At 54.9% G+C, this 27,239-nt stretch overlaps 1 protein-coding gene across 9 annotated transcripts; it reads left to right on the plus strand.

The window, feature by feature from the left end:
- LOC140900186 (chloride channel protein ClC-Kb) lies at positions 1–27,239 on the plus strand. 9 transcript variants are annotated; one of them, XM_073316991.2, is made up of 21 exons: positions 11–112; positions 5,016–5,165; positions 6,687–6,900; positions 7,992–8,120; positions 10,416–10,544; positions 11,492–11,631; positions 12,336–12,413; positions 12,597–12,675; positions 17,149–17,274; positions 19,453–19,537; positions 19,966–20,067; positions 20,614–20,698; positions 21,247–21,420; positions 22,405–22,474; positions 22,857–22,967; positions 23,332–23,545; positions 23,944–24,077; positions 24,567–24,667; positions 25,359–25,442; positions 25,614–25,700; positions 25,908–27,239. In XM_073316991.2, exons 2-21 carry the CDS (start codon positions 5,151–5,153, stop codon positions 25,953–25,955), a joined length of 2,205 nt encoding a protein of 734 aa, XP_073173092.2. In that variant the 5' UTR covers positions 11–112; positions 5,016–5,150; the 3' UTR covers positions 25,956–27,239. The 9 variants fall into 9 exon arrangements, with proteins under 9 accessions (XP_073173099.2, XP_073173095.2, XP_073173097.2 ...); XM_073316994.2 differs by lacking the exon at positions 5,016–5,165 and having other exon boundaries at positions 4–112; XM_073316996.2 differs by lacking the exon at positions 5,016–5,165 and having other exon boundaries at positions 9–112; positions 6,743–6,900.

Here is a 27,239-nt window from a genome sequence, read left to right on the forward strand (position 1 = left end):
GGGAGGAGGGACAGCGACTGGTGCAGTGGTACCTGGCCAGTGCAAGTGCAGAGGCTGGGAGGCAGTTTCCTAAAGAACTTCGGAGGCGGCAGCTGTCCTGAGAAGCACCCAGGTGAGTCCTGTAGTGCTCTGAGCGTACTAAATCCCTGGAAAGGGGGCCATTACAGCTCAGCATGGCCAGGGCTGGGCTGGGCTAGGACAGGCTCAGGGCAACGCTGCAGAGCACTCTCTTAAACACTGATACAGCCACATCGCACTGTCCTGCAATCTTCTCTGAGTTCCCAGCCAAAGCAGGAGTGGGCTACGTCGGTACATAAGAAAGCTCCAAAGTGAGGAAGGGTGGGCACGGGGAAGGCTCCGGATTTGGGACTCAGGAGATCTCACACCCTGGGCAACTTGGGCTGAGTCACTTTGTCTGTCCAGGCTCCGTTTCCCCATCTGTAAAGGGAGGATAATACGGCTCCCTTCCTTGGGGGGCTGCGGGGTAAATCCAGTCACAGTGTTGAGTGCCCAGAACAGGCAACAAATGAAATTGAACTTGCTAGTGGTTTGTTATGAGAGGCTCTTTCCTCCTTGGAGCCAATAACGAAGCAAAATCTGGCATGATTACGGGGTGGTGAAAGTGCTGCTATTCCCCAGAAGACTCACGGCCAAGGCTACGACTCCTCACTTTCACAGAAGATGCTCTGGGACTTTTCCCAAGGCTCAGGGTGCTGCTGACTAGTGCCCTGGCCAAAATCCAGCCTGGCCAATAAAAAAAGAAAAGGAGTACTTGTGGCACCTCATAGGTGAATGGTGCAAGGTGATAGTAAGGGCAAGGACTGCGAGGGGTGTGTTAGCAGTCAGTGCTCATCAGGGTAGTAACAAGTGACACAGCTAATGGCCATTTGTCACATCTCTGACACTGGGTACGAGTCTGTCCCTAAAAAGTGGAGAGGAAGCGGGAGGAGGCACCTGAAACCTCTAGGTGTTGGGGTTTTTTTTTGCAGATAACGTAGAAATTAGCGGATAGGAGCACTATCTAATTCCTATATTAAAAAAAGAGGATTTAATAAATATTAGATCCACTCAGCTCTAATACTAACATGTTCTCACATCTTGTGTCAAGTCACTTAAGTAACACTGGTTAGGTTTAAAATGTTAATGTATATTCTTTGTTACTAACTCTCGAATACAACAATCAAAACAATTCTAGAAAAATCTAGATTACTTTCTATCACTTTTTTTGCAGTTCACCAAGCTGGGAATAGATCATTTAACTTTGGAAACATCCTACTAGCAGGGCCGGCTCTAGGATTTTTGCCGCCCCAAGCCAAAAAATTTGTTGGCTGCCCCAGCTTTTTTTTCGTGCCCCCTTCACCCCCGGCTCCGCCCCAACTCCACCCCTTCCGACCCCTTCTTTCCACCTGCCCCCCAAATCTCCCCCTTTTCTGAACGTAACCTGGGCTCAGTGCTTTGCTGTATTTTTTCTGAGCCCGCCCCCACCTGTGTTCTCTCTAAAACAACTCTTCTCCCTCTCCCCCCTCCACAGAGGGATTCCTCTTTTAAAGAGAAAAGGAGTACTTGTGGCACCTTAGAGACTAACCAATTTATTTGAGCATGAGCTTTCGTGAGCTACAGCTCACTTCATCGGATGCATATCGTGGAAACTGCAGCAGACATTATATATACACAGAGAATATGAAACAATACCTCCTCCCACCCCACTGTCCTGCTGGTAATAGCTTATCTAAAGTGATCATCAAGTTGGGCCATTTCCAGCACAAATCCAGGTTTTCTCGCCCTCCGCCCCCCCACACAAATTCACTCTCCTGCTGGTAATAGCCCATCCAAAGTGACAACTCTCCACACAATGTGCATGACAATCAAGTTGGGCCATTTCCTGCACAAATCCAGGTTCTCTCACTCCTTCACCCCCCTCCCAAAAACCACACACACAAACTCACTATCCCGCTGGCAATAGCTCATCCAAAGTGACCACTCTCCCCACAATGCGCATGATAATCAAGGTGGGCCACCCCCAGCACAAATCCAGGCCTTCTCATCCCCCCCCCCATACACACATAAACTCACTTTCCTGCTGGCAATAGCTCATCCAAACTGACCACTCTCCAAGTTTAAATCCAAGTTAAACCAGAACATCTGGGGGGGGCGGGGGTAGGAAAAAACAAGAGGAAATAGGCTACCTTGCATAATGACTTAGCCACTCCCAGTCTCTATTTAAGCCTAAATTAATAGTATCCAATTTGCAAATGAATTCCAATTCAGCAGTTTCTCGCTGGAGTCTGGATTTGAAGTTTTTTTGTTTTAAGATAGCGACCTTCATGTCTGTGATTGCGTGACCAGAGAGATTGAAGTGTTCTCCGACTGGTTTATGAATGTTATAATTCTTGACATCTGAATTATATGGGGTGGGAGGAGGTATTGTTTCATATTCTCTGTGTGTATATAAAGTCTGCTGCAGTTTCCACGGCATGCATCCGATGAAGTGAGCTGTAGCTCACGAAAGCTCATGCTCAAATAAATTGGTTAGTCTCTAAGGTGCCACAAGTACTCCTTTTCTTTTTGCGAATACAGACTAACACGGCTGTTACTCTGAAACCTCTTTTAAAGGCTACACTTCCATACCCTTCATTTAATCACCAGCCCTTTCTTATCTTAATCACCTGCCTCTGTTTGGAAACAAAATACTGGCTCCCTGCCCCAGGGGCACCTCTCCTCTCCACTAATGCTGGGCTGTAGTTGCTCCACCTGGGAGGCTTCTGGCCTCCCCCAAATTGGTGCCCTTGTGTCTTCCCCAGAGCTGGGGTGAGATGCCCAGCTGCTGGACACAGGCCCATGCTAGGTCTGATCGAGCTAGCATGCTAAAATGTAGGTATAGTGGCAGGAGAGGTGGGATGGGCTCACCACCCTGACTCTGAGCACATCTGAACCCCATAGGCCTGTATTCGGGGCAGCTAGCCCTTCCTGCTGCTTGGACCACCGCACTTACATTGGCTCAATCAGCGCAGGGGTGTCGCCTCAATCTGGGAACCCCCTGCCAGCTCCAGTGCAGACTCGCTCCGAGTCTAGGGTGTCAGTCCCACAGGCGAAACCACTAGCCTAGGGGCCAGCTCCGTAGCTGGTGCCAACTGACATAGCCCCGGTGACTTCAATGGAGTGGCACCAGTTTACACCCGCTGAGAATCTCAGCCCCTTTCCCCTGTACCCCAGCCTTTCCTCTGGGCCACCCTTGCTGGGTGGAGATGCTGGCAGCTGGGGGCTCCTTTCCTGCTGTAGCCATAGGTCCAGTTAGTTATGAGTTCCAGGAAGCTGGGAGGAAATCAGATTTTCTGTGGTTCTTTCTTCTCTGTTGACTCCCTTCCTCTCTGTGGAGCAAAACTGAGGTTCCTCAGCACGTTAGTGATCGATGCAAGTCAAAGAGGCTTTGGGCTGGATTCTGGCCCCGGCCTGGGGGCTCCACTCCACTGGGTGGCACAAAGCAGCTGGAAAAATGGCATAACTGGCTACCTGGGAATTCTCCCCCAGCTTGAATGGGGCTGGGTTGTGCCTAGTCAGCAACCCAGCTCTGCTTTTGAAGGTGCCATCTTCTATGTGAGGATCTCAGCTTTCCTTAAAACAAAAAACAGTAAGTCTCCAGCTGTCCTGGTTGTGAAGAAACCCTTGAAAGGTGAAGTGAGCATTATCAATGCAGTGATGTCTGAGTTTGCAGAGAGCCTGAAGCAACAGCCCTTAGAGGGGCAAATTGCCCCATGAATTTCAGGGGGTGTTAATATAGGTGCCCAGTAATAAAGCAGCAAAAACTTACAACAAACTGGGTCATGGCAGGGCCCAGAATCTGGGCCAACAAAGCTGGCAGACAGACACTTTTGCCCCTGTCCTGCCCAGAAAGGAGCACAGCCCCTACCAGCGCCAAATCTAGGCCTCTGAACATCTGCTGAATCAGAAGGTGCTGTTACACGTGAGTGCACTGAAATGCTCAAGGCAGGATGCAGGGAAGCTGTTTTGAGTTCCTGGGACAGAATTCCATCCCTGCATCTCCAAGGGCCACCAGCTGGTCCACCCCTAACTCCCACGCAGGACTGATGTGGAGAAGACTGCAGTGCTGAAAGCAGAGGCACCTGCACCTGTAGGGCTCCCCGCTCCTTTCACGGACAGGTATAATCTGTCTTTGGTGCTGTCTGCTAGTTCATTGCCCCTGCCCACCCAACAAAGACTCATCTTTAGGGTACGAATGAGCAATGGGCGAATCATGAAAAGTGCAGAGGTCCAGACCAGCATGGAAAAGTTTGGGGAGAGAGGCTCAGAGAGGAGTCTGTGCTGGTGTAACTTACATGGTGAAAGGGAGATATTAACTTCCCCACGTTGGAGTCTCTTAGACAACTTGTGGCCTGGCCCAGTGAGCTCCCTTGTCACAAGGCTTGTGATCACAGCTGGTTGGGAAATGATGTTTCTTCCCCATGAAAAATTTTGACAAAACTGCAAAATGTTTTACTTTTTTCTGTCACAACAAATTTCCTTGTAGAAAGTAGAACCTGAAAAAAATGTTCAGTTTTCAGCAACCCAAACCCCTGAAATTTTAGTTTTTTGGTTGCAGGAAACAAACAAACAAAAAATCAGATTTCAGTTTTTTGGTGAAAGTTTTTGATGAACACAGAAGCTTTTGCTGAAAAATTCCCATTGGGTCCCAGGCAATTGACACTGAACACGTTCCATCGAAAGGTTTTTTCTATCAGCTCTAGCTAGAATCCTCTCTACTCCCTCCCATTCCCCCTCTGATCCCCATTCCCACGCCCGTCAGAGCCCCAAACCAACCACCGCCCTGTGAGCCACGAACCCCCCTTTCTTCCTCAGTACTGGCTCTCCCAGCCCACTTCTGCAGCCGCTGCCCCTGCTTTCAAGATTGGGGCGCTGCAGTGGTGAAGGGCCTGGCTGCTGGGTCACAGCATGGCACACGCTGTACATTTGCCCCCCGTGCCGAGGCTTCACTGTTACTGCACCCTTGTTGGTGCAAGTCCTTGCAGGGGCAGATTCTGTGCTGTGAAACTACAGGGGCTGAGTCCTCAGGGATGGCACGAGCGGTCTGAATTAGGTGAACCCAGTCTGGCTGATACAAGAGCCAGGCCCTCCCTGAAGCAACCCGAAACAGGATGGTTTCTATCCAGGTACTTATGTCCTTGTCATAAAGGTTCATTAAGTGCTGGATTCTGCCAGCCCTGCTCACATTTAGCATTACCTTACATCATGTTGATTTCAGGGGAGCTCTGCGTGAGTGGGGGTCAGGGGATGGGCAGGATCCAGTCCCAAATGCCTTTTGGTTTCATTTGATCTTAGATCTTAAGACGTTTTTAAGGCCCGGTTTGACAAAGCCCTGGCTGGGATGATTTAGTTGGTGTTGGTCCTGCTCTGAGCAGGGGGTTGGACTAGATGACCTCCTGAGGTCTCTTCCAACCCTGATATTCTATGATTCTATGTGTTGAGACTTTGACTACATCCCCATAGACCCCCCCGCCTTGGGCAGGCTACCCGAACCTGCTGGGGTAAGCTATATCACCTGGGCTACCCGGCTGGCTCAGAGGGAAGAGCCCCCCTCCTGACACATCAGCAACACTCAGTGTTTTGATGCCCCTGCTTACCCGCTTCCTGGAACAGTGGGCAGCAAAGGGGTAGAGGTTTGGCTCCATCCCCAGGTGGTCAGTGCAGCTGAGCCAGGGGCGGGATGCCTGGAGGGAATTGTGTCCCTTTGCCATGGGGCCTCTGCTGGGATCCTGCAGTTGTGTCCAGGTGACAAAACCTAGCTCTGAGCTGTCCGATAAGCTCCTGTCCTACACTTGACCTTCTTGGCCTCCTGTGAACAACACGTGAATGCCCTGAGGCCTCACGGGCCTGGTGCATGGTGGGAGCGTTTATTCCAGTCGAGTCTGCACGTTTGTTGGGTCTCACTCCATTAGCAACTCAAGGTCACCCACTCCGTCAACACATTAATCACCCGCTCACTCCAGCTAGATGCCAAACATCAGCTATTATTAGCATAATGCGGCTTTACCTGGTGCAGGATCTTTCCTATAAACTTCTTCCTGGTGTGCAGCAGAGCTAAATAACCCCTCGCTCTCCAGCGAGATTCTGTCTTAGAAGCTCGCCCCTGGGCATTAGGCCACCCCAAGGAGGGTCCAAGTCCCACTGACTTTGTCTCAAGAGATCCGGGCAGGGCCAAAGCTGTCGTCAGGCGTGATATGAAATGAGAGGGTGAGTCAGTGAGTTGGCAGGGAGTCTGTTCTGGATTCTGGGAAGGGCAGAGGAAAAGGTTTTCACCACAGCAGAGGTGATGAGAGGGGGGACGGGGACGGGATGGGACTAGACAAGCTTGGAGAGCGGGGAGGGGAGCGACCCAGGGCTCAGTGTCACCAGTGTAAGTGTAGAATTAATCCATTGAAGTGAATGGATTTGCAGCCGTGTAACATCAAATTCCAGCCCAGGGTCCATAAGGAGGCTGTTTCTGACCCAGCAATGCAGTACCCCACGGCTGGGTTGTTGGGGAAGCAGCAGCTGTGGGAGGTAGGCCGCCCCACCACACATGCAGACCAGGGCAGCCGAGCCTGTCGTTTGCCAAAGCTGTATGGTCGCTGATAGCGAAATGGTTCCTGGTTAGCTCCGTGCCATCCTTTGTAACATGGGCCTCTCCGTAGCCCAGAACCCCCTACGGCGAGGCAGCCCGGAACCGCCTCTTACCCGGTTTGCACAGGGACCTGCTACTCCTGGCCTGGAGGCATCGCTGGCCCATGGCAACAGCAGGGTCCTGGAGGGTGTGGAGGGAGCACCAGGCTGCTCAGGCGGCAGAGAGGATTCTCGTGCTACAAGAAAGCTGGAGGCCCTGGCCCAGAACACGCAGGACAATCCGAGGTAAGAGCCAAGATGGGTGGAAATGCTCCTACTCCAGCACGGGTGGCAGAGTTGGCGAAGGCCTCCTGGGCCATCTAGTCCAGATGGGGCATAAGCAGCATTCTCCTCTGCCAGCAGGCCCTCAAGTATGACACCTGTACCCCTTTGGGGTGGGGCCCCAGGCACCTTCCCAGCTGGAGCCTTGCAGTTCCTAAAGCCCCCACTCTATGGTGTGTCGTTGTTAACTTCTGTGTTAATAAAGCCAGGCCCCAGCAGGCTGATGGTCCTTTCTCTGCTACGCTTGATCGAATAACCCCTGCTCCGCACTCCGTACTTGTCTAGGGGCTTGTGCTCCCTGCTCTGTCTGCCTAGTGTTGTTCTGTGGCTGCTCCAATTGGGCTTAGATTTCAAATGGCTGCCCCCAAATCACTGCACTGGGTTTGATCCAGGGCTGCTGGTCAGCTGTATTTAATAACATCCGGCTGGGATTTCTAAGGTGCCCCTTCGGTCTGTACTGCCTTTCCCTTGACATTTGCCTGCATAGAGAGCTGCAGAAGGACAAAACCCAGCTGCTGGGTGGGTCTCGCTGGCAGTAGCTGGACTGAAAATGAATCTCGGAATGAACTCATGGAATATTTCAGCCTTAACAAAGCTGCCACCACAGGGGAACTTTGTTTCCTGGTTAATAACCGAGCTGGTTGAAAAGTATCTATGTGCTTCTCCCATCTTCCGAGAACCTGTTCCTCCGAGTGCAGAACAAACTATCAGTTTCTGCTTCAGTGCCAGATCCTGTGCTACTGACAACCTCCGCTCACTTTCCTCCTGTGAGGGATGTGCAACCTCTGTTTACAAGGGGGCTGAAAAGAGCAACCCCAAAAACCCTTCCCTAGGACCACAGGCAGGAGGAAATTCTCCTGGTGCCTGGGCCCTGATCTGGGGCCAGGGTTTTTACTGGGTTAGCTACAGTCCCTTGGCGAAAGGAAAGGGGAGTTGCCGTGCAATGATCAAACTCATGCCCTGTGGGGTTTAGCTGACCCTCCTTGTAACATGCGATTTACCTAGCCCCAGCAGAGTGTGTCTGACTCACCCTGTCCCACTGGTGCCCCCTGTAGGCTGCCTGGAGTGTGTGAAGCGCCAGCTGTTCCGTGTCGGTGATGACTGGTACTTCCTCTTTTTCCTGGGGTTGATAATGGCGCTGATCAGTTTTGCCATGGATTTCACCGTCTCCAGGGTATCGAATGGTAACTATTGACTGGCTGTGATCTCTTTCTCTCAGCTGAATACTACAAAGCACCCTGGCCTCTGCAGCGAGTACAGCAGAATGATTATCCGCCTGGAGAAACTGAGGCAGGGAGAGGGGCCACAGTGCCACAGGAGGAGGTAGTATCAGAGATGGGATTAGTACTCAGGTGCTCCTGGCCAGGCCTTGGCTTGCATTGTTCCACTGGATGCGTCTCCTGAATGCTCCATAGTCCTTCTGGCCAAAGGTGCTCAGTGGGGGTTTTCTGGACATGGAGAGAATTCCCTCTGCGCTGCTCCTAGCCTCTGCCTACTCAGAACGTAGGAGCCCCAAGGCAATGGCCTGTCCTAGGAGCGCACGGGGTGTTCTGCAAGACTCTACTGCAGCATCACTTGAGAGGAAGCTCCTGGCCTGGCTGGTCTCTGTGGGGTTCACCGACTGTGCCATGGAAATCTGTGTTTTGGGTTCTCCGTGGGGGATGCTGGCACATGGGGATGACAGCAGAATTCAATGCAGGGTATCACTGGCTGAGCAAACAGTATAAGCTTAGGGAAAGGAGTTGGGTGGGTAGGGCACTGAACTAGGAATCCGGAGCATCGGGTTCTATTCCTGCCACCGACTCACTGCATGACCCTGGGCAAGTTACCCCCTCCATCCCCTCCACAGCACAGCAACACCTCCCCACCCTCACCGCTGGGACCTGTGGCTGGAAAGCAGTCCAGAATTTCCCTGTTCCATCTGACGCTCCATTCTGAGGGGATTTGCGGCTGAACCCTAGGAGCCCACACTGACGGGTAAAATACACAAAGCCAGAGTCCATGCCCAGAGGGAAAACTTAGGTTACATTGACACCTAGTGGAGTTCACATGAGATCCAACAGTACCCTGGGAGCTCCTTTGTGTATCTCGGTTAATTACTGTCATGCCCACAGTGCGGTCAGAACGATCCACCCCGGGTGTGCACAGAAATCTGAAAGAGGCTTTTATCCTCCCCAAGGAATCCATTCCAGGTGGAGACAGAAATCCATGTTGTTTTCTTTCTTCCACGTGAAGGAGGAGACAGCGAGTGGGAGAGAGATTCCAGACTGAATTTCTGAGCCCGTCTGGAGTGGATTCCAGCTACCCTGCCTGTGCAAATGATGGCACGAACAAACTCTATGGGGCGTGGCAACTTGCTAACCTCAGCTGCCTGTCCTGTGCAGCCCCAGTCTGTTTTCTGAAAGGCAGCAGCTGGGCAGAGCGGGCCCCTACCCAGCGCCGAGGAAAGAGGGATTTGGGTTTCAGATAGGAGCATGGAATGTGGCCCCAAGAAAGGGCAATAGAAAGAGGGTTCAGATGAAGGATGCCCCATGTATACGACGTATTTCCACAGACCCGCTAGGGCCACTGACATTGATTTTTAACATGAAAAGCTTAGAGTATGTTGGCCACAGGAAACCCTGCGGCCGAACTCATCATAGAGACTGTTCCTACGCCACCCTTTGCGGGTCCTTCTTCCCCTCTCCCGACCGTCCTATCACAACCCACCCCAGTTTGTTTTGATGTCATGTTTTTATGTAGGGTAATGTTCCAGGGAACACAGAGTTGGAAGCTGTGGTGAATGAAAGGCAGGAAGGGCATTCATAAAATCAAAGAGTTAGATGCTGTATAATAAACCTGTGGAACTCTCTGCCATAGGATATTAGTGGGGCAAACAACTTAGTAAGATGCACTATTGCACTGGACACACTTAAATTAGAATGGAATCTGAAGGTTACACTAGGTGGGGTAAAAACCCAAGCACTGCCAATCCTCATGCTTCAGGGCATAGGAAGATTGTCAGATGGGGGTCAGGAAGAATCTCCCCGTCTTTCTCCAAGGGATATTATTGTACAATTAGATGTTTGAATGGGATTACCATCTTCCCTTGGCCACTGAGAACTGTTGGAAGGAGTGAACTGGAATAGCTGGACCAATGATCTGTTATGGTGTGGCAGGAGGTGGGATCCCAGAATTGGGATTGGCCCATTGATATAATCTGGAATGGTGGGACATTGGAACAGTTGGACCGTCGCTCTGTTCTGGTGTGTCGTATGTGGGCTATCATAGAATCATAGAATATCAGGGTTGGAAGGGACCCCAGAAGGTCATCTAGTCCAACCCCCTGCTCAAAGCAGGACCAATTCCCAGTTAAATCATCAGAACAGATGCAGAACTGGTCTGTTGTGTTGTGAAGGGAGGCAAGATATTGCACTCGTTAGGCCACTGGTCCATTTTGCTACATCACTTCCTTCATCTCTGTTTTACTCATTTTCTAGCACACAAGTGGCTTTACCAGGAGCTCGGGGATCACTTACTGCTGAAATACCTGTCCTGGACGATGTACCCGGTTGCCCTGTCCGCCTTCTCCACTGGCTTCTCTCAGAGCATCACTCCACACTCGGGAGGTGAGTCCAATGTGCTCAGACTTGAGGCTCACAGGTCACAGAGGAGCTGTCTGATTAATAAGAATCATCCCTTTGCCCCATAGCTCCTTACCAGCCTGGTGTCTCGTCTGGAATCAAGTTCCAGGCTATTGGCTACCCAACCTGATATCAAGTGCTTCGGGGTGACTCTTCTGTTGCACCATGGGCTCATGCTGAGCAACATCATGATGGGGACAGTGCAGCCCAGTGGGCAGTAAATGAAGTGGTTCTTCCACTTTTGAGAACTAAGCAATGTGGGGTTGGGGAGATGGTCCATCAGATGGTCTATCTCCTAGCGGGTGGCCTACAGAGTGGAGAAAGCTGGAGACAGATGTGCACATCACAAAAATCCTACGATGGTTAGCACTAAGTGGGTCCCTTGTTGGCCATCACAGTAGACAGGTCAAGGACTGGAAGGGCCTTGAGAGTGAACTCCCCTCTCGCGCCCCAGGTCTGATGCGTTGAAGTGAGTTGGCCGGGCTGCGTGTGGGAAGTTTGTGCTGCTGCTTCCCATATTGTATTTGCTTGGTGGATAAACAGAGGACTTCAGTCGCTAGGGCTGACCCCAGGGAACCTTTCACTGGCTCTCAGTGTCAGGTATGCACAAAGGTCTTTGCCCTATAGCAAGCAACAGATGGCTTTTTTTTTTTATCCCTGGAACCCAACAAATATGGAAAACACTTTGGATAGAAGCAGAGCATCTCTCTGCTTTTGGATGATGTAGTGTCATCTGGTTTTAATTGCAAGTACCCAACTCAGAATACACCCCCTTGGTCTTGTTGATGCTGGGTTCCTGGTTGGAGAACCACTGGAATCCCAGAACTGGAGATCCAGACATTCCTACCAAATGCCTTCACCTCTGTTAACTCTTGGCTTTCCGAGTTGTTTGCTGGCATTCTGGCGTATCCTTCGTTTTTGTGTTTTTCCAGGCTCTGGCATCCCGGAGCTCAAGACCATTCTCACCGGAGTCATGCTGGAGGAGTACCTGGCCATTAAAAACTTTGGAGCCAAAGTGGTGGGCCTGACCTGCACCCTCGCATGTGGGAGCACCATATTCCTCGGCAAAGTCGTTAAGTGTTCCCCGCTCGGTCTCGCAGCTGAATAAGGTTGAGGAGAGGTTTCGGTTGCTGGTGACTCTTCCATGCTGCCCTCTAATGGTTCCTCTTGAGGGACCAGGCCGGTGTAGGCCATTGGGGATAATATAAAAAGTACAGAAAGGAGACTCCCTTCCAACTCTTGGGAGGGAGATGAAGTCAAAAGTTGCTGGGGTGTCCCAAGGAGGGCTAGATCCACAGCTGGTGCAAATCCATTGACGTCAGTGGGGCGATGCTGATGTACACCCGCTGGGAATCTGACCCTGATTCAGGGCACCAGAGCCGATTTTTAGCTGTCTGATATCTGAGGGTGTGTCTCAGTCAGGTCGTGTCAACAGATTCCAAGTCCAGCAAGAGACGGGAATCTCCAGACATGTGCAAAGAACCCGAGGGCCTTTCTGGGTCTGAGAAGGGGTGTGTCTATAACATGCTCGAGAGCCCCTCCTCTCTGAGCAGCAAACAAACGGAGATGGAAACCATCCAGTGGATGAGCAGCAATGGCTCATGGGTGGATGGGAATTAGCCCGTGTCAGAGTAGGGCGGTGGCACTTAAGGTTGAGACCAGCTTGCTGTTTAACAGCTCATTTTTCCAAGTGACTCTCGAAGGAAGCCACTGCCCTTTAGAGAGTCTCTGCTCTTCGTGCAAACCATTGAGCACCCAACTCCTCCTCTCCTCCAGGGCCCCTTTGTGCACCTCTCCAGCATGATCGCAGCGTATTTAGGAAAGATCCAAATGTCTGTCGTTGGGGAGTATGAGGTAAGGTGGAGAATGGGGCCACTGCCTGCTGGTGAGATGAGAGGGGACTCAGGGAGGGGGTAATACACCCCTCTCCCCAGGGTTACCCTTATCGACTGATCCCCGCTGGCAGCATAGTGGGACTCCCTGCGAGTCCTAAAGTCTGAGGCAAACCCCCCTGCTCTGCATGTGTCTCCGTTCCAGAACAAAAGCAAGCAGACGGAGATGCTGGTGGCAGCCGCTGCTGTGGGAGTCGCGACCGTCTTCGGGGCTCCCATTAGCGGTAAGAGTGCAACTGGCATGACCCGGGGGGGTGGAAGGGGTGGGGACAGTGTCACATGCTGGTGGAGTGTCTGATGCCTCCCCTCACCAGCTGGGTCACACAGCAGAGGTTCCCAAACTTTTCTTATTGCGCTGTACCCCCTGCCGGAGCAACCACCGGCTGCCCCCGTACCCCCTGCCGGAGCAACCACCAGCTGCCCCCGTACTGCCTGCCGGAGCAACCACCGGCTGCCCCCATACTGCCTGCCGGAGCAACCACCGGCTGCCCCGGTGTCCCCTGCCGGAGCAACCACCGGCTGCCCCCGTACTGCCTGCCGGAGCAACCACCGGCTGCCCCGGTGTCCCCTGCCGGAGCAACCACCGGCTGCCCCCGTACTGCCTGCCGGAGCAACCACCGGCTGCCCCGGTGTCCCCTGCCGGAGCAACCACCGGCTGCCCCCGTACTGCCTGCCGGAGCAACCACCGGCTGCCCCCGTACTGCCTGCCGGAGCAACCACCGGCTGCCTCCGTACTGCCTGCCGGAGCAACCACCGGCTGCCTCCGTACTGCCTGCCGGAGCAACCACCGGCTGCCTCCGTACTGCCTGCCGGAGCAACCACCGGCTGCCTCCGTACTGCCTGCCGGAGCAACCACCGGCTGCCCCGGTGTCCCCTGCCGGAGCAACCACCGGCTGCCCCCGTACTGCCTGCCGGAGCAACCACCGGCTGCCCCCATACTGCCTGCCGGAGCAACCACCGGCTGCCCCGGTGTCCCCTGCCGGAGCAACCACCGGCTGCCCCCGTACTGCCTGCCGGAGCAACCACCGGCTGCCCCGGTGTCCCCTGCCGGAGCAACCACCGGCTGCCCCGGTGTCCCCTGCCGGAGCAACCACCGGCTGCCCCCGTACTGCCTGCCGGAGCAACCACCGGCTGCCCCCATACTGCCTGCCGGAGCAACCACCGGCTGCCTCCGTACTGCCTGCCGGAGCAACCACCGGCTGCCCCCGTACTGCCTGCCGGAGCAACCACCGGCTGCCCCCGTACTGCCTGCCGGAGCAACCACCGGCTGCCCCCGTACTGCCTGCCGGAGCAACCACCGGCTGCCCCCGTACTGCCTGCCGGAGCAACCACCGGCTGCCCCCGTACTGCCTGCCGGAGCAACCACCGGCTGCCCCCGTACTGCCTGCCGGAGCAACCACCGGCTGCCCCCGTACTGCCTGCCGGAGCAACCACCGGCTGCCCCCGTACTGCCTGCCGGAGCAACCACCGGCTGCCCCCGTACTGCCTGCCGGAGCAACCACTGGCTGCTCCCGTACTGCCTGCCGGAGCAACCACTGGCTGCCCCCGTACTGCCTGCCGGAGCAACCACTGGCTGCCCCCGTACTGCCTGCCGGAGCAACCACCGGCTGCCCCGGTGTCCCCTGCCGGAGCAACCACCGGCTGCCCCCATACTGCCTGCCGGAGCTACCACCGGCTGCCCCGGTGTCCCCTGCCGGAGCTACCACCGGCTGCCCCAGTGCCCCCGGCCAGAGCTACCACCGGCTGCCCCCGTACTGCCTGCCGGAGCAACCACCGGCTGCCTCCGTACTGCCTGCCGGAGCAACCACCGGCTGACCCCATACTGCCTGCCGGAGCAACCACCGGCTGCCTCCGTACTGCCTGCCGGAGCAACCACCGGCTGCCCCCATACTGCCTGCCGGAGCAACCACCGGCTGCCCCCATACTGCCTGCCGGAGCAACCACCGGCTGCCCCCGTACTGCCTGCCGGAGCAACCACCGGCTGCCCCCGTACTGCCTGCCGGAGCAACCACCGGCTGCCCCCGTACTGCCTGCCGGAGCAACCACCGGCTGCCCCCGTACTGCCTGCCGGAGCAACCACCGGCTGCCCCCGTACTGCCTGCCGGAGCAACCACCGGCTGCCCCCGTACTGCCTGCCGGAGCAGCCGGTGACACAGAGGATAACAGCCTTCTATTGGTGCTAGCCAATAGAGTATCTCATATGGTCAAGATCTGTTCTTTGGTGCCGAAAATCTTGGCTTCAAACCCTGCTGGCGAACAATACAGCAGTCCTGGCCCCAACTGGCTCTGCTCTGCCTCGCTCTGTTCCCATTGGTGCTCCTTGCACCCTACCCCACCTTGCCAATTTCCCTCTTACCTTTCCTATAAGGCTGGTGCTTTTGGAGCCAGCAGGGAGCTAGGAATTCACCTCCTGTTGTCTTCACACCCTTTCTGCTGTTGCTAAATGAATAGCAATTGATCGTGTTACTGTGGAGAGTCAGTAACTCAGAACAAAATGGCACCTTGGCCAAAATGGCAGATCGTGTCTGCCCTGAACTGCGAATGGGACTACCCAGAAGAGAGTCCCCGGGAAGGTGAGATGTCTCTTAAGAAGGAAAACCAGGTGGCAAAACCATGATGACCCTACCTGGAAAGCCAGGGAAATGTTTCTATGTGTATTAGGTTCTGTAAAACCCCTTTTAAATGTAACCCTTCTGCCCGTCAGAGTTGGCAGCAACAAGGGCCGGGTTCAGTATCTAGGGGATCCATTCCAATAACACAATGCAAACCGGCTCGAGCCCCCACCCAGTGACCTGGGAAAAATATATACCACCCCCGCTGGGCGCCTCCAAGAGGCAATACTTCCCCTCTCGCAAGCACCTAGTCTGAGTGTAGCAAAAGTCTTTTAATAACAGAGAGAAACAATGTGGCATTATGTTGGGGAAACACCACCAACAGGATTCATAACACAACCCATGAGCAAAAACAACCCCACCCCAGGCAAATTGGGGCATGCCCTTTCCCTTTGGTTCTTGAGTCCAGCAACCCCAAATCACCCAAAGTCCCAAAAGTCCAATGCCCCAAAAGTCTCTGTCCCTGGTCAGGGCAGCCCCAGAGTTCAAAAGTTTATCGGCGGAGCTTTACCTCCCAACCTGGGTGGAAATGGGACGGGGGTAAGAGGCACCTTACGTGATCTGAAGCTGACCGCCCCATAGCTCCATAGCGGCGCTCCGCCAGCCGCCCCACGAACTCCTTCGCTCAGCTGCCCCACGAACTCCTTCACTCAGCTCCACGGCCCACAAGCAGCTCCTGTCATCCACACACTGCTCCGCGTCGAACTGCTTCACCAGCCGTCCCGCAAACTGCTCCACAATATATCTTCAGGCTCCCCCACTACTTAACACAACACTCAGTGATTTCAGCTCTTAGGTGAATTCAGCTTATAGTAGGGGAGCCTCAGTGCTGGTGCACTGTCAGCCCAAAGCAAGCTCAGCAGCCTATAACTAGACTTCTAATGAAATCAAAATTAGCTCTGATATTCCACAGTGGAGAGAGGAGGAAGTGCAATCAGCATGTAAGGCCCTCACCAAGGGGCCCATGCCACCAAGTACTACTACTTGTCCCCAGCCTCTCTCCATTCACACAGTTTTGGAACCCATGACCCTTGCCTAGCGAGTGCTACTTAGATGATGGTGAATCCCTCCATCGTAACAAAAGGCCACGTACAGTTCCAAGCACAGTTCCCATAATCAGGGTAATAACAATTTATTCTTCCTGCCCCAATAACAGAGACACTGGGGATCCCACAGCAGCCAAAGTGACCATTTGGGCAGCTATGGTCTCATTCTAGGCGTGGTGGGTGTGCCTATGCAAATGAGATCGGCCCCTGAAGTTCTTTTCCACAACTTGCCACACCTCACCACCAGATGTCAGGGTGGAGCTCATCCTGACACTGCTTACATAAAATTCAACAGTACGAACCCTAATGTGGGTCCTTTGAGGAGAAGAGCTCAGAACTGAGATCTCCAGCAGCAGCAGGTGGAAACAATGTCCCTGCTGGAATTTCTGTCACTAGATGCAGAATAGATTTGGAGCTATCCGAGGGCCTGCTCCAAAGGCCTTTGATGTCAATGAAACGACTCTTTAAATCAGTCCCTTCTTGCATTGCTAAGTCTCCAGTGCTACGTTTTCCCCCTACGCTGACAGCAGCTATGTATTGCTCAGCCTAAGGGACTTTTATTTCAGATTAAAGAAAGTAACGGACAAAGAAAGAACGAATATAAAGTCTCCAAGGGTGAGAGCGCACACTGCCTTGCTCTGTAACATGTTGCATCGGCACTGAGACACCAAATTGGCAGTGGCCTCACAGCAGCAGGTTGGGGGACTCCTCTGCACTTCAAAGATTAGCATCTCCTCTCCATCCCGTAACACCATCGTCAGCGGTGCTGGAGGTGGAGGAGTCTAAGTGGCCTCTTTGTGAATGGCCCAGACTCCTGGTGTGAGGATCTGGGCCTTTGATGCTGTATGTTTTCCCCAGGGCATAAAATTTAATAAGCACTTGAGAGTTTGCCAGGAGATAAGGCACAAGCACCTGGCTCAGTCTGGGTCTGCTCTGGCTGCTGTCTGCATCCAGCTCACCCAGGGCCTGCTCAGATGCCTAACGTGAGTTGTTGCCTCTCATTTGCCATCCCAGTAACCTGAGACCTCTATTTCCCCAGGGGTCCTGTTCAGCATTGAGGTGATGTCATCCCACTTTGCGGTCAGGGACTATTGGAGGGGCTTCTTCTCTGCCACCTGTGGAGCCTTCATGTTCCGTCTGCTTGCCGTCTTCAACAGTGAACAAGGTACAGGGAGTGGCGCTGGCTGGGCCATCGGAGCGGGGCACCAGGACTGATGGGGTGGCCCACGAGTGAAGAGAAGTTCAAACCACACATGGGTATCCATGTGCACAGCTGGGCTGCCCCATCCCTGAAATATAGGGTGACCAGACAGCAAAAGTGAAAAATCGGGACGGGGTGGGGGGTAATAGGAGCCTATATAAGAAAAAGACCCAAAAATTGGGACATCTGGTCACCCTACTGAAATATCCCTCCTCCAGACTACCGGCCCTACCGCCTTGTGTTGGGAGCCTATGAAATAAGCAGCATCAGACTGGGTCAGAACTTGGAAGTGAGACCTTGGCTGGGAGATTGTGTCAGGAGCTACAGCTACAGTGCAGAGTTATTCTGCTGATTCACACTGGCAGTCAGATTGGGTGGGTCCTATTAGTTCCAGCTCTGCAATACCTAAGGGATGAGAGTCCTCTTTAAATCAGAAGGAACAAGGAGAAGGAACTCAGCTAGTTACATTCTATCTTATTATATACCTCCTGCACCTTGCATTCGGTATTCTCCTCTCCCTACCCAAAAGTGTTGTGGGTGTGCTTTTGTCACGTGCTGTGCCCACCCCAGAAGTGGCTGCATTTTAATGGTGGTTGAAAGATTCCTTTGTAAAGCAGTTTGTAGTTTGCAGGGTGCTTGCTATCCATCAGGATGAAAGGTGCTCCATTCAGGCAGAATGACATTTCTTTTTTTAAACAAAATCCTGGATTAGAAAAGAATTCATCTTTCCCCTGACTGAGGTCAGAACAACCCAGCAAAAGACACTGATCTTTGAAAGCAGACTGGCAGGCTCTGGGCTGAGTATTGGTCCTGTATCCTGCTAAAATCAGCTTGTTAACAGTGCATGATGCATCGTTTATGTCCTGGATGCTGCTGACAGAACCATGGTCTGTTATAGCATGGTCTGGACCCCAGCGGTGCAATTTCAGACATGGCCCTGCTTGAAAAAAATTGATAAAGCCACCTGTAGTGTTAGCCAAAAGCATCCCAGGCAGCCTGAATGAGGCTCGTAACCTGTGTCAATTTGCAGCATTGGATCTGAAATGACTCTGCCAGGCCAGACTCTAACGGCTGTTTGTTCGCAGTATAAAAGCACAGGCCATTGGCCCAATTGGCTGCGGTTGGTGCCACCACAGGTCAGGGTTGAGTGGCATCTGCAGAGCCGTGTCTGTGGACTGGAACAGGGGGCTGAGATGGGGGGGCTGCAGGTCACGGCTGAGGTGCCTGGGAAGAGCTGTGTGTGGGCAGGCTGCAGAGATCCAGATGTGTTTCTGTCTCCCGCAGTTTTATGAGCATCAAAAGTCACCTCATTTCTCCCCTGGCCTTTAAACTGTCAGAGAACAGGACAGAGTCTGAGTCACACCGAAAGGATCAGTTTAGAGACTCGGCGGGGGAGAGTGCCGGATGCTGCTAGCATGTCTTAGGAGGCTGTGAGATGCCAGCTCCACCTGGAAATCCAAAGCAGCCAGCCAAGCTAACCCCCAACACTGCTGGCTGGCTTGGGCTGGTGCCCTAGCCTCAGAGCCATGCTCTGAGAACCCGTCCGTGGGGCCTGTGGAAGAAGGAGGGCTGGTGGCATCCCCCCGACACATGGCTGGGAATCATCTTCCACTGGTGGGGTGGGCTCTTCCGGGCTGTGGGTCAGGAGGTAACATTCTTTGTTGCGCAGTTGGGGATGCAAATATCATGTCATCATGGTGGCTGGGTTCTGGTTTGCCCTCGTCCCAGTGTCACTCGGGCCAGTCTGCTGGCACAGTCCAGCTGCTGCCGCACCACGGGAGTCTGTGATATACACTCCGCTCCCTATTGGCTAATCAGGGCACCAGAATGGGGGCCAGTGGCCATGGCCCCCCCTTTTTCCCAGCGGTAAGAGTGAAGAGAGGAGCAAGAGGGTGGCGGGGTCTTGGAGGGAAGGGACGGCACAGGAGCAGGGCCTCGGGCCTCGACCCTCAGGGGAAGAGGCAGTGTGAGCACAGGGGTTCAGGGGGCAAGGCAGGGACGGGGCCATGGTTCGGACGCCTGTGGCCCCTCCACTTTTAGGGTGCTTCTGCCACTCCTGTGACTAATGCTAATAGAACTGGAGGGTGCGTGTCGAATTGGCCTGGGGTGTCCATGGTTGTGACTTTTGACTCTTTTTCTCAGAAACCATCACTGCTCTATTCAAGACCAATTTTAAGATTGATTTCCCCTTTGATCTCCCAGAGACGTTCTTCTTCATGGTGCTCGGGTAAGAGCAGGCCCAGTCTGGTCTGGTTTTCTTTTGTTCGGTGCAGAGGTGTCACTTTCAAAGGAAGGGGGGACCAGCCCAGTGGATAGCTTGCTGCCCTGGGGCCTGGCAAACCTGCAGCTGCTGTGGGCAAGTTACTGAGACAACACTCTGCCATCTATACAATGGACACACAAGCAGTGCCCTACCGCACCGGGTGCGTGAGGATGAAATCTATGAAGAGCTGGGAGGTGCCATAGATAGTCACTAGCCAAACCTAGGAATAGCTACATTCATGGTTTCTTTATGCTACTCCACGAATATGCCTGGTAATGAAATCACCCTTGAATCCACCCGTGTGCAGATCTCTGACTGTCTTGGAGGACGCCGGCTGCTCTCGGGGGAGAAGTGGGGGGTAATTCCTGCTTTTCCTTCTCTTCTCTCGGCAGGGGGATCTGTGGGGTTCTAAGCTGTGCGTATCTCTTCTGTCAGCGCTGGCTCCTGGGATACGTCCGGAGGAACATGATCACCGCCAAGCTGCTGGCTACAGAGTAGGCGTTCTGGAGGGAGGGGTGTTCTCGGCCGTGGGGGCTGTTCCCAAATTGCAGCAGGACGGGAGGCATGCAAGCCATGTGTGTGGCCGAAGATCTTCTCTGCCCAGGCCCTGTCTCCTTCCTTGTCCCTCCAGCACCCTCCGTGCTGCCCTGGATGTCATCTTTCACCACATCCATCCTGTTCCCTTGGCTCAGTCCCCAAGAGGCACTGGCATGTGCCTGCCTATTTGTTCCCTCCTAACCAACTGCTGGCAGCAAAGGCTCCATGCTGGAGCTTTCTCTGCCTGCTCGGCTCCTGCGCTGCCCACAAGGGGATGGTTTGTCTCCTCCTCCTCTGCTGCAGGAGGGAAAGGAAACCTCCCTCCTGCTCCAGAACCTTTGCTGGCTTTTCACCCTAGCGGAGAATTCATGGGCCCATTGCAGCTTGGCTACCCAGCCTGTGTGACCTGCCATCTCCCTGACCCTCCCTTTCTTCTGTAGTTCAGAGAGCTCCATTCCAGGGTCACCGTGTGATGTTACATGTCACTGATCTGTCTTTTTCAGCAAGCCCATTTATTCCTCCCTGGTGGCCCTCCTGCTCGCCTCCATCACATTCCCTCCCAGCCTGGGGCACTTCATGGCATCCAGGGTAAGTACTGGCCTATCTCGGGATCCCCTCGCCTGTTCTCTGACCAGTGGGGATCTAAGCACTCACTCCAGGGTGGAGAGCAGGAGCCTTTCCCAACCAGCTCTGAAAGACAGGCGACACTGTGGAGAGACCAACTCCCCCCTTCTTGGGGTCTGGCTTTACTAACAAAGTAAATTGTCATCTTCTCACTAAAGTCCAACTCCAACCTTCTCCCCAGGTTGGCTGCATCTATGGCTCCTGTCTCCAGACTCCTCAGCCCACACCCTAGATCCTCTCTGCCTCCCACCCAAGATCCCTCTGGCAGGGCAGCAGTCCCCTGAAGCCTGTATTTTCCATCAGTCTGGTCTTCCAGGCTTAATACAGCTAGTAGGTATAGCAGGCTGGGGCCAGTTGTACGCCTTCACTCTCCTGACATCTATCTATGGAGCTACTCCTGCTTTACACCAGTGCGGGTGATAAGAGAATCAGACTATGTCTGAGCACGATAGTGATTCACAGCATCTCCTCCTCCTGTGCGGGGAAGTGCTTCGACCTGTCTCCTTTCCCAGCTCAGCATGAAGGAGCACCTCACCTCCCTCTTCGACAACCAGACGTGGGGCCTTCTGTCCCAGAACGCATCGCTGGCCAGGCCTCCTCAAGTCGACCCTGAAAACCTGTGGATTGAGTGGTGGGAGCCCAGAATCACCATCTATGGCAGCCTGGCGCTGTTCCTGGTGATGAAGGTATTGGTCCTGTCGAGGTCTCCGTGAGAATGGGTACCATGGGTCTGATTCTGCAGGAACCTCAGTGCTCTGTGGAGCTGGGAGTGCTCAGCCCCTTGCTGGATCGACCTCTAGAACCTTTAGGGAGAGCCAAGAACATGCAGCCTCATGGAGCAGAGGTGGGAGAGGAAAGTCAAGGACCCAGTGGAGTCTGATAGGGGATACAAGGTGGCAGCTCCTGTTGAGTAACCAGAGGGCTCCAAGGTTGTGCCATGTGCACTGGGCGGAGGGAGAGTGCCCTCGTGAAGGGCCTAGGAGGAGAAGTCTCTGGTTCCTGTTGAGGAAATGTCCCTGTTACTCTTGTGTGAATCTTGCCATTTATACCAGTTGTGTTGGTGGTAGAGTGGTGAGTGTAGCTGCCTTCTAAGCAGTTGACCTGGGTTTGATCCCCAGCCAATGCAATAATGGATCCCTCCTACCTAGGGAGGTGGTGGAATCTCCTTCTTCAGAGGGTTTTAAGGTCAGGCTTGACAAAGCCCTGGCTGGGATGATTTAGTCGGGGATCGGTCCTGCTTTGAGCAGGGGGTGGGACTAGATGACCTCCTGAGGTCCCTTCCAACCCTGGTATTCTATGAAGGGGAAGTGTAGCCAGCAACTCCTGTGCTCCCTCTCTGTGTCATTTGGCAAGGACCTGAGGGCCAGAAGAACCAGATCTCCCATGTAATGTTTGGCCAGGTCAGCTGAGAACAGCTCAGTCCAGGGGAAGGCTTCCTTTTGGGTCCCCTGGCAGAGCTGTCACCTCTGGGTGATGAGGGTACGGCTGTGCACCTTGACGTGGTAATGTGCAGGGTGTATGTGCAGAGCAGGGCCTGCCTCTGGATGGAGGATTCTGCAAACTGGTTTGGTGGCTAGACACCCCACCCCCACCATCGCGGGCTAGGGATGGGTGGAGTGGGTGCACGTGGGTGGATGTCTCACTCGCTCCCGCTCTCTCGTTCATTCAAGTTCTGGATGCTGATCGTGGCCACCACCATGCCTATGCCAGCTGGATACTTCATGCCGCTCTTTGTATACGGTGAGACCGCTTCACCCTGCCCTTGCACCCATTTCTGATTGGACCATTTGATTGTGCTTATTACCATAACAGGGAATAAGGGCTGCCAACTGGACCAGCCCTTTATCACTCGGAGCTAAGAGGAGGCTGCTGGGATCTCTTGACACTCAGAGCCCTTGCCCTGCAGAAGGGTTGTGGAGAGAGGGGAAAGCAGCAAGTGCTTAGATCAGCAAGATCCACCCCTGGCTCCTGGGAACTTTGGTTCCTTCTCCGGTGGCACATACACTCAACAAATCCTGGGCCTTTGTGCTTCTGTCCCAGAGGGGCCCACTGGGAGGTGGGAACGTGAGTCCCTGACCTTTAGATCCGAGCGGCTGGATTCCAGTGGTGAATGTTTTCCCAGGCGCTGCAATCGGGCGTTTGGTGGGGGAAGTGGTCGCCTTTCTCTTTCCTCATGGTATTCAGTCGGACGGCGTAGTTAACACCATCACTCCGGGAGGCTACGCACTGGCAGGTAAGTCTCTAGCACGAGACCTCAACTCAGGAGCCTGGTGAGAGGCTTTGAATGACCAATGAGACTGCAGTGGTAGGTGCCTTTGCAGGGTGGCTCCAGAATTTAGTGTATTACCCCATATTTCTGGGGTGGTCTCCAGGATCTTTCTGCCTTCCCCCATTCCTTTCCCTTCCCAAAGGCCTGGTGTGCTAGGAGCCCAACTCCAGCTCAGGGGGGCTGGACACAGCTCCGTCATGGCTGGCAAGGTATGACAGCCTGAGAGAATGATGCAGGAGGATCTGGGAGCTGGACACGAGCTCCCTGGCAGATCCCCCCGCTGGACAGCACTGAGAGATCAGTGCCCTTTGTATTGTCCTTCTGGCAGGGGCGGCAGCATTTTCGGGCTCAGTCACCCACACCCTGTCCACTGCCCTGCTGGCCTTTGAAGTGACTGGGCAGATTGCCCATATCCTGCCCGTCATCCTGGCTGTGCTGGTTGCCAACGCGATAGCCCAGAAGTTCCAGCCCTCCTTCTACGACGGCACCATCATCGTGAAGAAGTTGCCCTATCTGCCCCGGATCAGGAGCCGACACATCGGGTAAGCCCCTGGGGAGACGCTGCTGCCACCGGCTACCCCTGGGAGGGGCATCTCTGCTGGCCTGGCGCTGGGTTGGCGGCGGTGCAAGAGGGGCAGGTTAGGCAGGCAGCTAGAGCTGGAGGGGAGGGAGGCCCACACCACCCCGGCTGGGTAGCGAATGCAGCGCCTGGCACAGAGACAGAACTGAGGCAGGAGAGTAGCCCTGGTGTACCGTGGGTTAATAACAGATCAACCACAGGGTCCTCAGCTCCCACGCCATCCCTGCATCAGTCTGAGGTTCCTGGCTCTGGCTTACACCAGCCCCCCTGTGGTGATGGTTGTCCAGAGGCCTCGGTGCTGGGTCAGAGGAGAGCTCTCTCCCCTTTTTCCTGGCTGACCTTTGGCCCTTCTACCCCCAGCTCCTACAGGGTGACCACTGACCAGTTCATGAACACCCACTTTGCAGTCCTGGCCAAGGGCGCCAGCTTTGAGGAGATCCTCAGTGTTGTGACCTCTACCGACGACCTGGAGTACCCCATTGTGGAGAGCACAGGTACCATGCCACACAGTGCCCAGAGTTGGGGCCACGGGTCCTGCTGGCCCTTCCGCTTCTTCTCTCTGTCCCGCAGCCCCATGGCCATCTCTGTCTCTCCTTCCCTCCCCCGCCCCTCTCCCTTTCCCCTGGAGCTGGGCCCTGCTGCCCTGGGCAGCGAGAGACAAGCCTGCTTCCTAGTCTGGCAGGGATGGAGCATCTGGAGCGGTTCCCTTTGATTGACGTGGCTGGCATTTCTCCTTGCTACTGAGGGCCCCGGGCTGGACGGGTGGGAGCAAGCCAGTGACATGAGCAGCCTTACCTTGGTGGAGGAGGATCCATGGCTTAACGGAGCCCACGGCATGGAGCTGCCTCACTGGACACAGCCCTCATGGTGGGCAGGGATGTGCCATCAGCCTGGGCCCATGACCATGAAGTGGTCAGCCAGTGCCAGGGATCTGAGCCACCCATCCAGCTCCTCCTCCCACCTCCTGTCTCCTTCTCCTACAGAGTCTTTGATGCTGGTGGGCATGGTGCAAAGAGCTGAGTTGATCAGGTACCTCCAGACCCACGATGAAGCCAAGCTGTCCCCCCAGGAGCCAGGGGAGAAGGTAGGTTCAGAGAACTCATCCCCCTGCTGCCCACATGGCCCTTCCAGCCAGCAGCTCTTCGCACAGAGCGGGTGGAGGTTTAGGGGAACGAGACCTGGGAGGGAACTGGTGAGATCCCTGGGTTAGAGGCTGCAGGTCGTCCCCTCCGTCCGGTCAGCCCCACCTTAGTGATGGGAGAGGCTCTTCGGTCCCGGCAGCCTGGGACGGATTGTTCAGTGCAGTCCATTAGGGCGCTTGCTCCAGTCTAGCAAGGGCAGGGCAGGTGGCCACCATGGGTCAGTCCCAGTTTCCTTCCAAGACTGCTGGGTGGCTCCATGTCACACCCGGGGCCCTCCCGGAGCCGTACCCCTTTGGAGAGACCAGTCTGCAATGGGGGGTTCAGTGCCTCAGGCTGCGATGTGCTGACACCGAGGCCCAGGCAAGAGGCTTGGGGGGGCGTTCAACCCTACGTCAATATCACCGCTGACACCCTGCTGAGACCACACCCACTGCTGAGGCTCCACCCTCTTAAAGGGGCAGCACCTTGCAATCCGTAAGGTATCAGACCGCAAAGGCACTTCACCGAGTCCTGTCCCCATGGGAGACAGCGCGTGGGTGGGACACGCCCCCTAGAGTGCTCTTCGAAAGTGGTACCACTGCGATGGCCTCCTCAGGTCTGCCAATGCCCACCCTCCGTTGTCTTCCCCGACAGCCTCGCTCCAACGGGACGCTGGGGGACGACTGCACCATCGAGCCAATAACCCTCCAGCTGTCACCTTGGACATCTCTGCACCAGGTAACTGGGTGGGAAGAGGGCCTGGGAGGAAGGGCTCTGGGCAGCTCCAGGCTTGTGTAGGCCCTGCCATCTCCATGTGAAGAGGGAACCGACGGAGGGTGGGGGCGGGCTCTGCCGAGATCTGGACGGCGCTGCCCTCCCACGTCACACTCGCTTCTCATTCCCTTCCAGGCTCACACCCTGTTTGAACTGCTGAGCATGCAGCGTGTCTTCGTCACCTCCTTGGGGCGGCTCGTCGGGGCCATCTCTCGGCGCGAGGTAAGGGCTGGGGCCAGCGAGGAATCGGGGGCTGGGGGAGAAGGGCTGACCAGAGAGCTGCTGGCCAGGAGCTCAAGGACCCATCCTGGATTGGGAAAGGAATGGGCATTGAGGAGGTGACTCAGTGGCTATCGATTCCCCGGGGCTGGGGGGAGCATGGAGCCAGGCGGGGGCTTGGCCTTGCCCACCTGCCGCTTTCTCTTCCAGATGAAGAAGGCGATTGAAGACCTGGCAAATCCGAAGACACTGAAGTGAGCAATTCGGAGCCTGGGACAGCAGCCCCTTCCCCCTTCTGTGCAGCGGAGCGTGGGACAGGGGATCTCGCTGGGGCACTGAGATCTCAGCAGCAGGGGGGCAGGGCTGGCAGGAGCCCCCGCCTCTTACGTGGGTCTCCCCAATTATTTTTTGTAAATGGAAATGGATTTGAAAGCTTCCCCGCCCTTCCTGCTCCCGCCGCAAGGAGCCACAGTTGTGAGAGCAGAGGCAAAACCTGGACCTCTCTGCCCCGGGGAGCCTGCCAGCCGCTGGCAGCCCTCACCCACCCTGGAGACACAATAACACACAGCTACACAGGGACAAACATCTTGGGCCACAGACTGTCAGTGCAGAGGGCAAACCAAGGCTGCAGTGTATAGTGCAATGTGAAATGTGCATGCACCATCCTGAATTTAGTGCTTGCTGCCCTCTCTGGGCTGGGCCCAGTGGGACAAGAATCTGCTACTTAGCAAGCCCGAGAAGAGATGCTCCTTGAGTTCAAGGGGCAGGGGCCTGTGCTTCGGGCAGTGAAAGGCCCCAGTTCCTGTCGTGTACGTCTGGGTTCATCACAGACCTGCCTGCGCTGGATTCTCCTGTAACGTGATGTGCTGCCTTTAATCACTCCCTAACTGCCAGGGTGCAGTTTGAGTCAGAAACAAGCTCGCACAAGCCCTGAGGAGCCAGACCACCCCTTGCCTGTCTGTAGCGGAAGCTCAGCCTAGACCATCCCCAGGGCAGCCAGGCTGTTGTGGCCTACACAGCAGGGGACGGGGGAGCCTCCTTTGAAATCCATTGTTCCCACTCACGGCTGGCGTGCTGTAAATCAGAGACGAGGGCCGGCGGGTGCGGAGCTATTGATCCTTTGTATTTCTCTGGGGACACGGACCATGGAGGGGAAAAGGTGTCACGGCTGTTGCATCCTGCCCCCCCCGGGGGACCCCCTCCCCTTGTCCCCGCTGACGCAGGAAGCGTTGCTAAGGTGCACACAGCCTCCACGCCACATTAGGAACCAGTGAGGTTGCAAAGCACCCAGCGCCGGGCTGGACAGCAGCTGGCTGGGCAGGGAGGTGGTCTTAGGGCCAGCCCTAAGAGGAGGCAGCGGCTCCCAGAAGTGACAGTCGTTGCACATACCAGCCGCCTTCTTTACAGTCCCCCCCTTTAAAGAAGCACCCTGCATGGGAGGAAATCCTGCAGGATGCAGGGGTGGGGTGGGACCCTGCCAGAGGTGCCAGGAGTAGCGATGCCAAAAAAGCCTTTTCAATTAAAATATAACATTCACCTGTC

The sequence above is a fragment of the Lepidochelys kempii genome, chromosome 18 (assembly GCF_965140285.1).
Source record: "Lepidochelys kempii isolate rLepKem1 chromosome 18, rLepKem1.hap1, whole genome shotgun sequence".
Lineage (NCBI taxonomy): Eukaryota > Metazoa > Chordata > Testudines > Cheloniidae > Lepidochelys > Lepidochelys kempii.

Bases quoted from the DNA above. Each gene is read 5' to 3' on its own strand.
- LOC140900186 (XM_073316991.2), top strand. The intron at 10,545-11,491 runs GTGAGTCCAATG...GTGTTTTTCCAG, and splicing joins CATCACTCCACACTCGGGAG to GCTCTGGCATCCCGGAGCTC. The intron at 23,546-23,943 runs GTAAGCCCCTGG...TTCTACCCCCAG, and splicing joins ATCAGGAGCCGACACATCGG to CTCCTACAGGGTGACCACTG.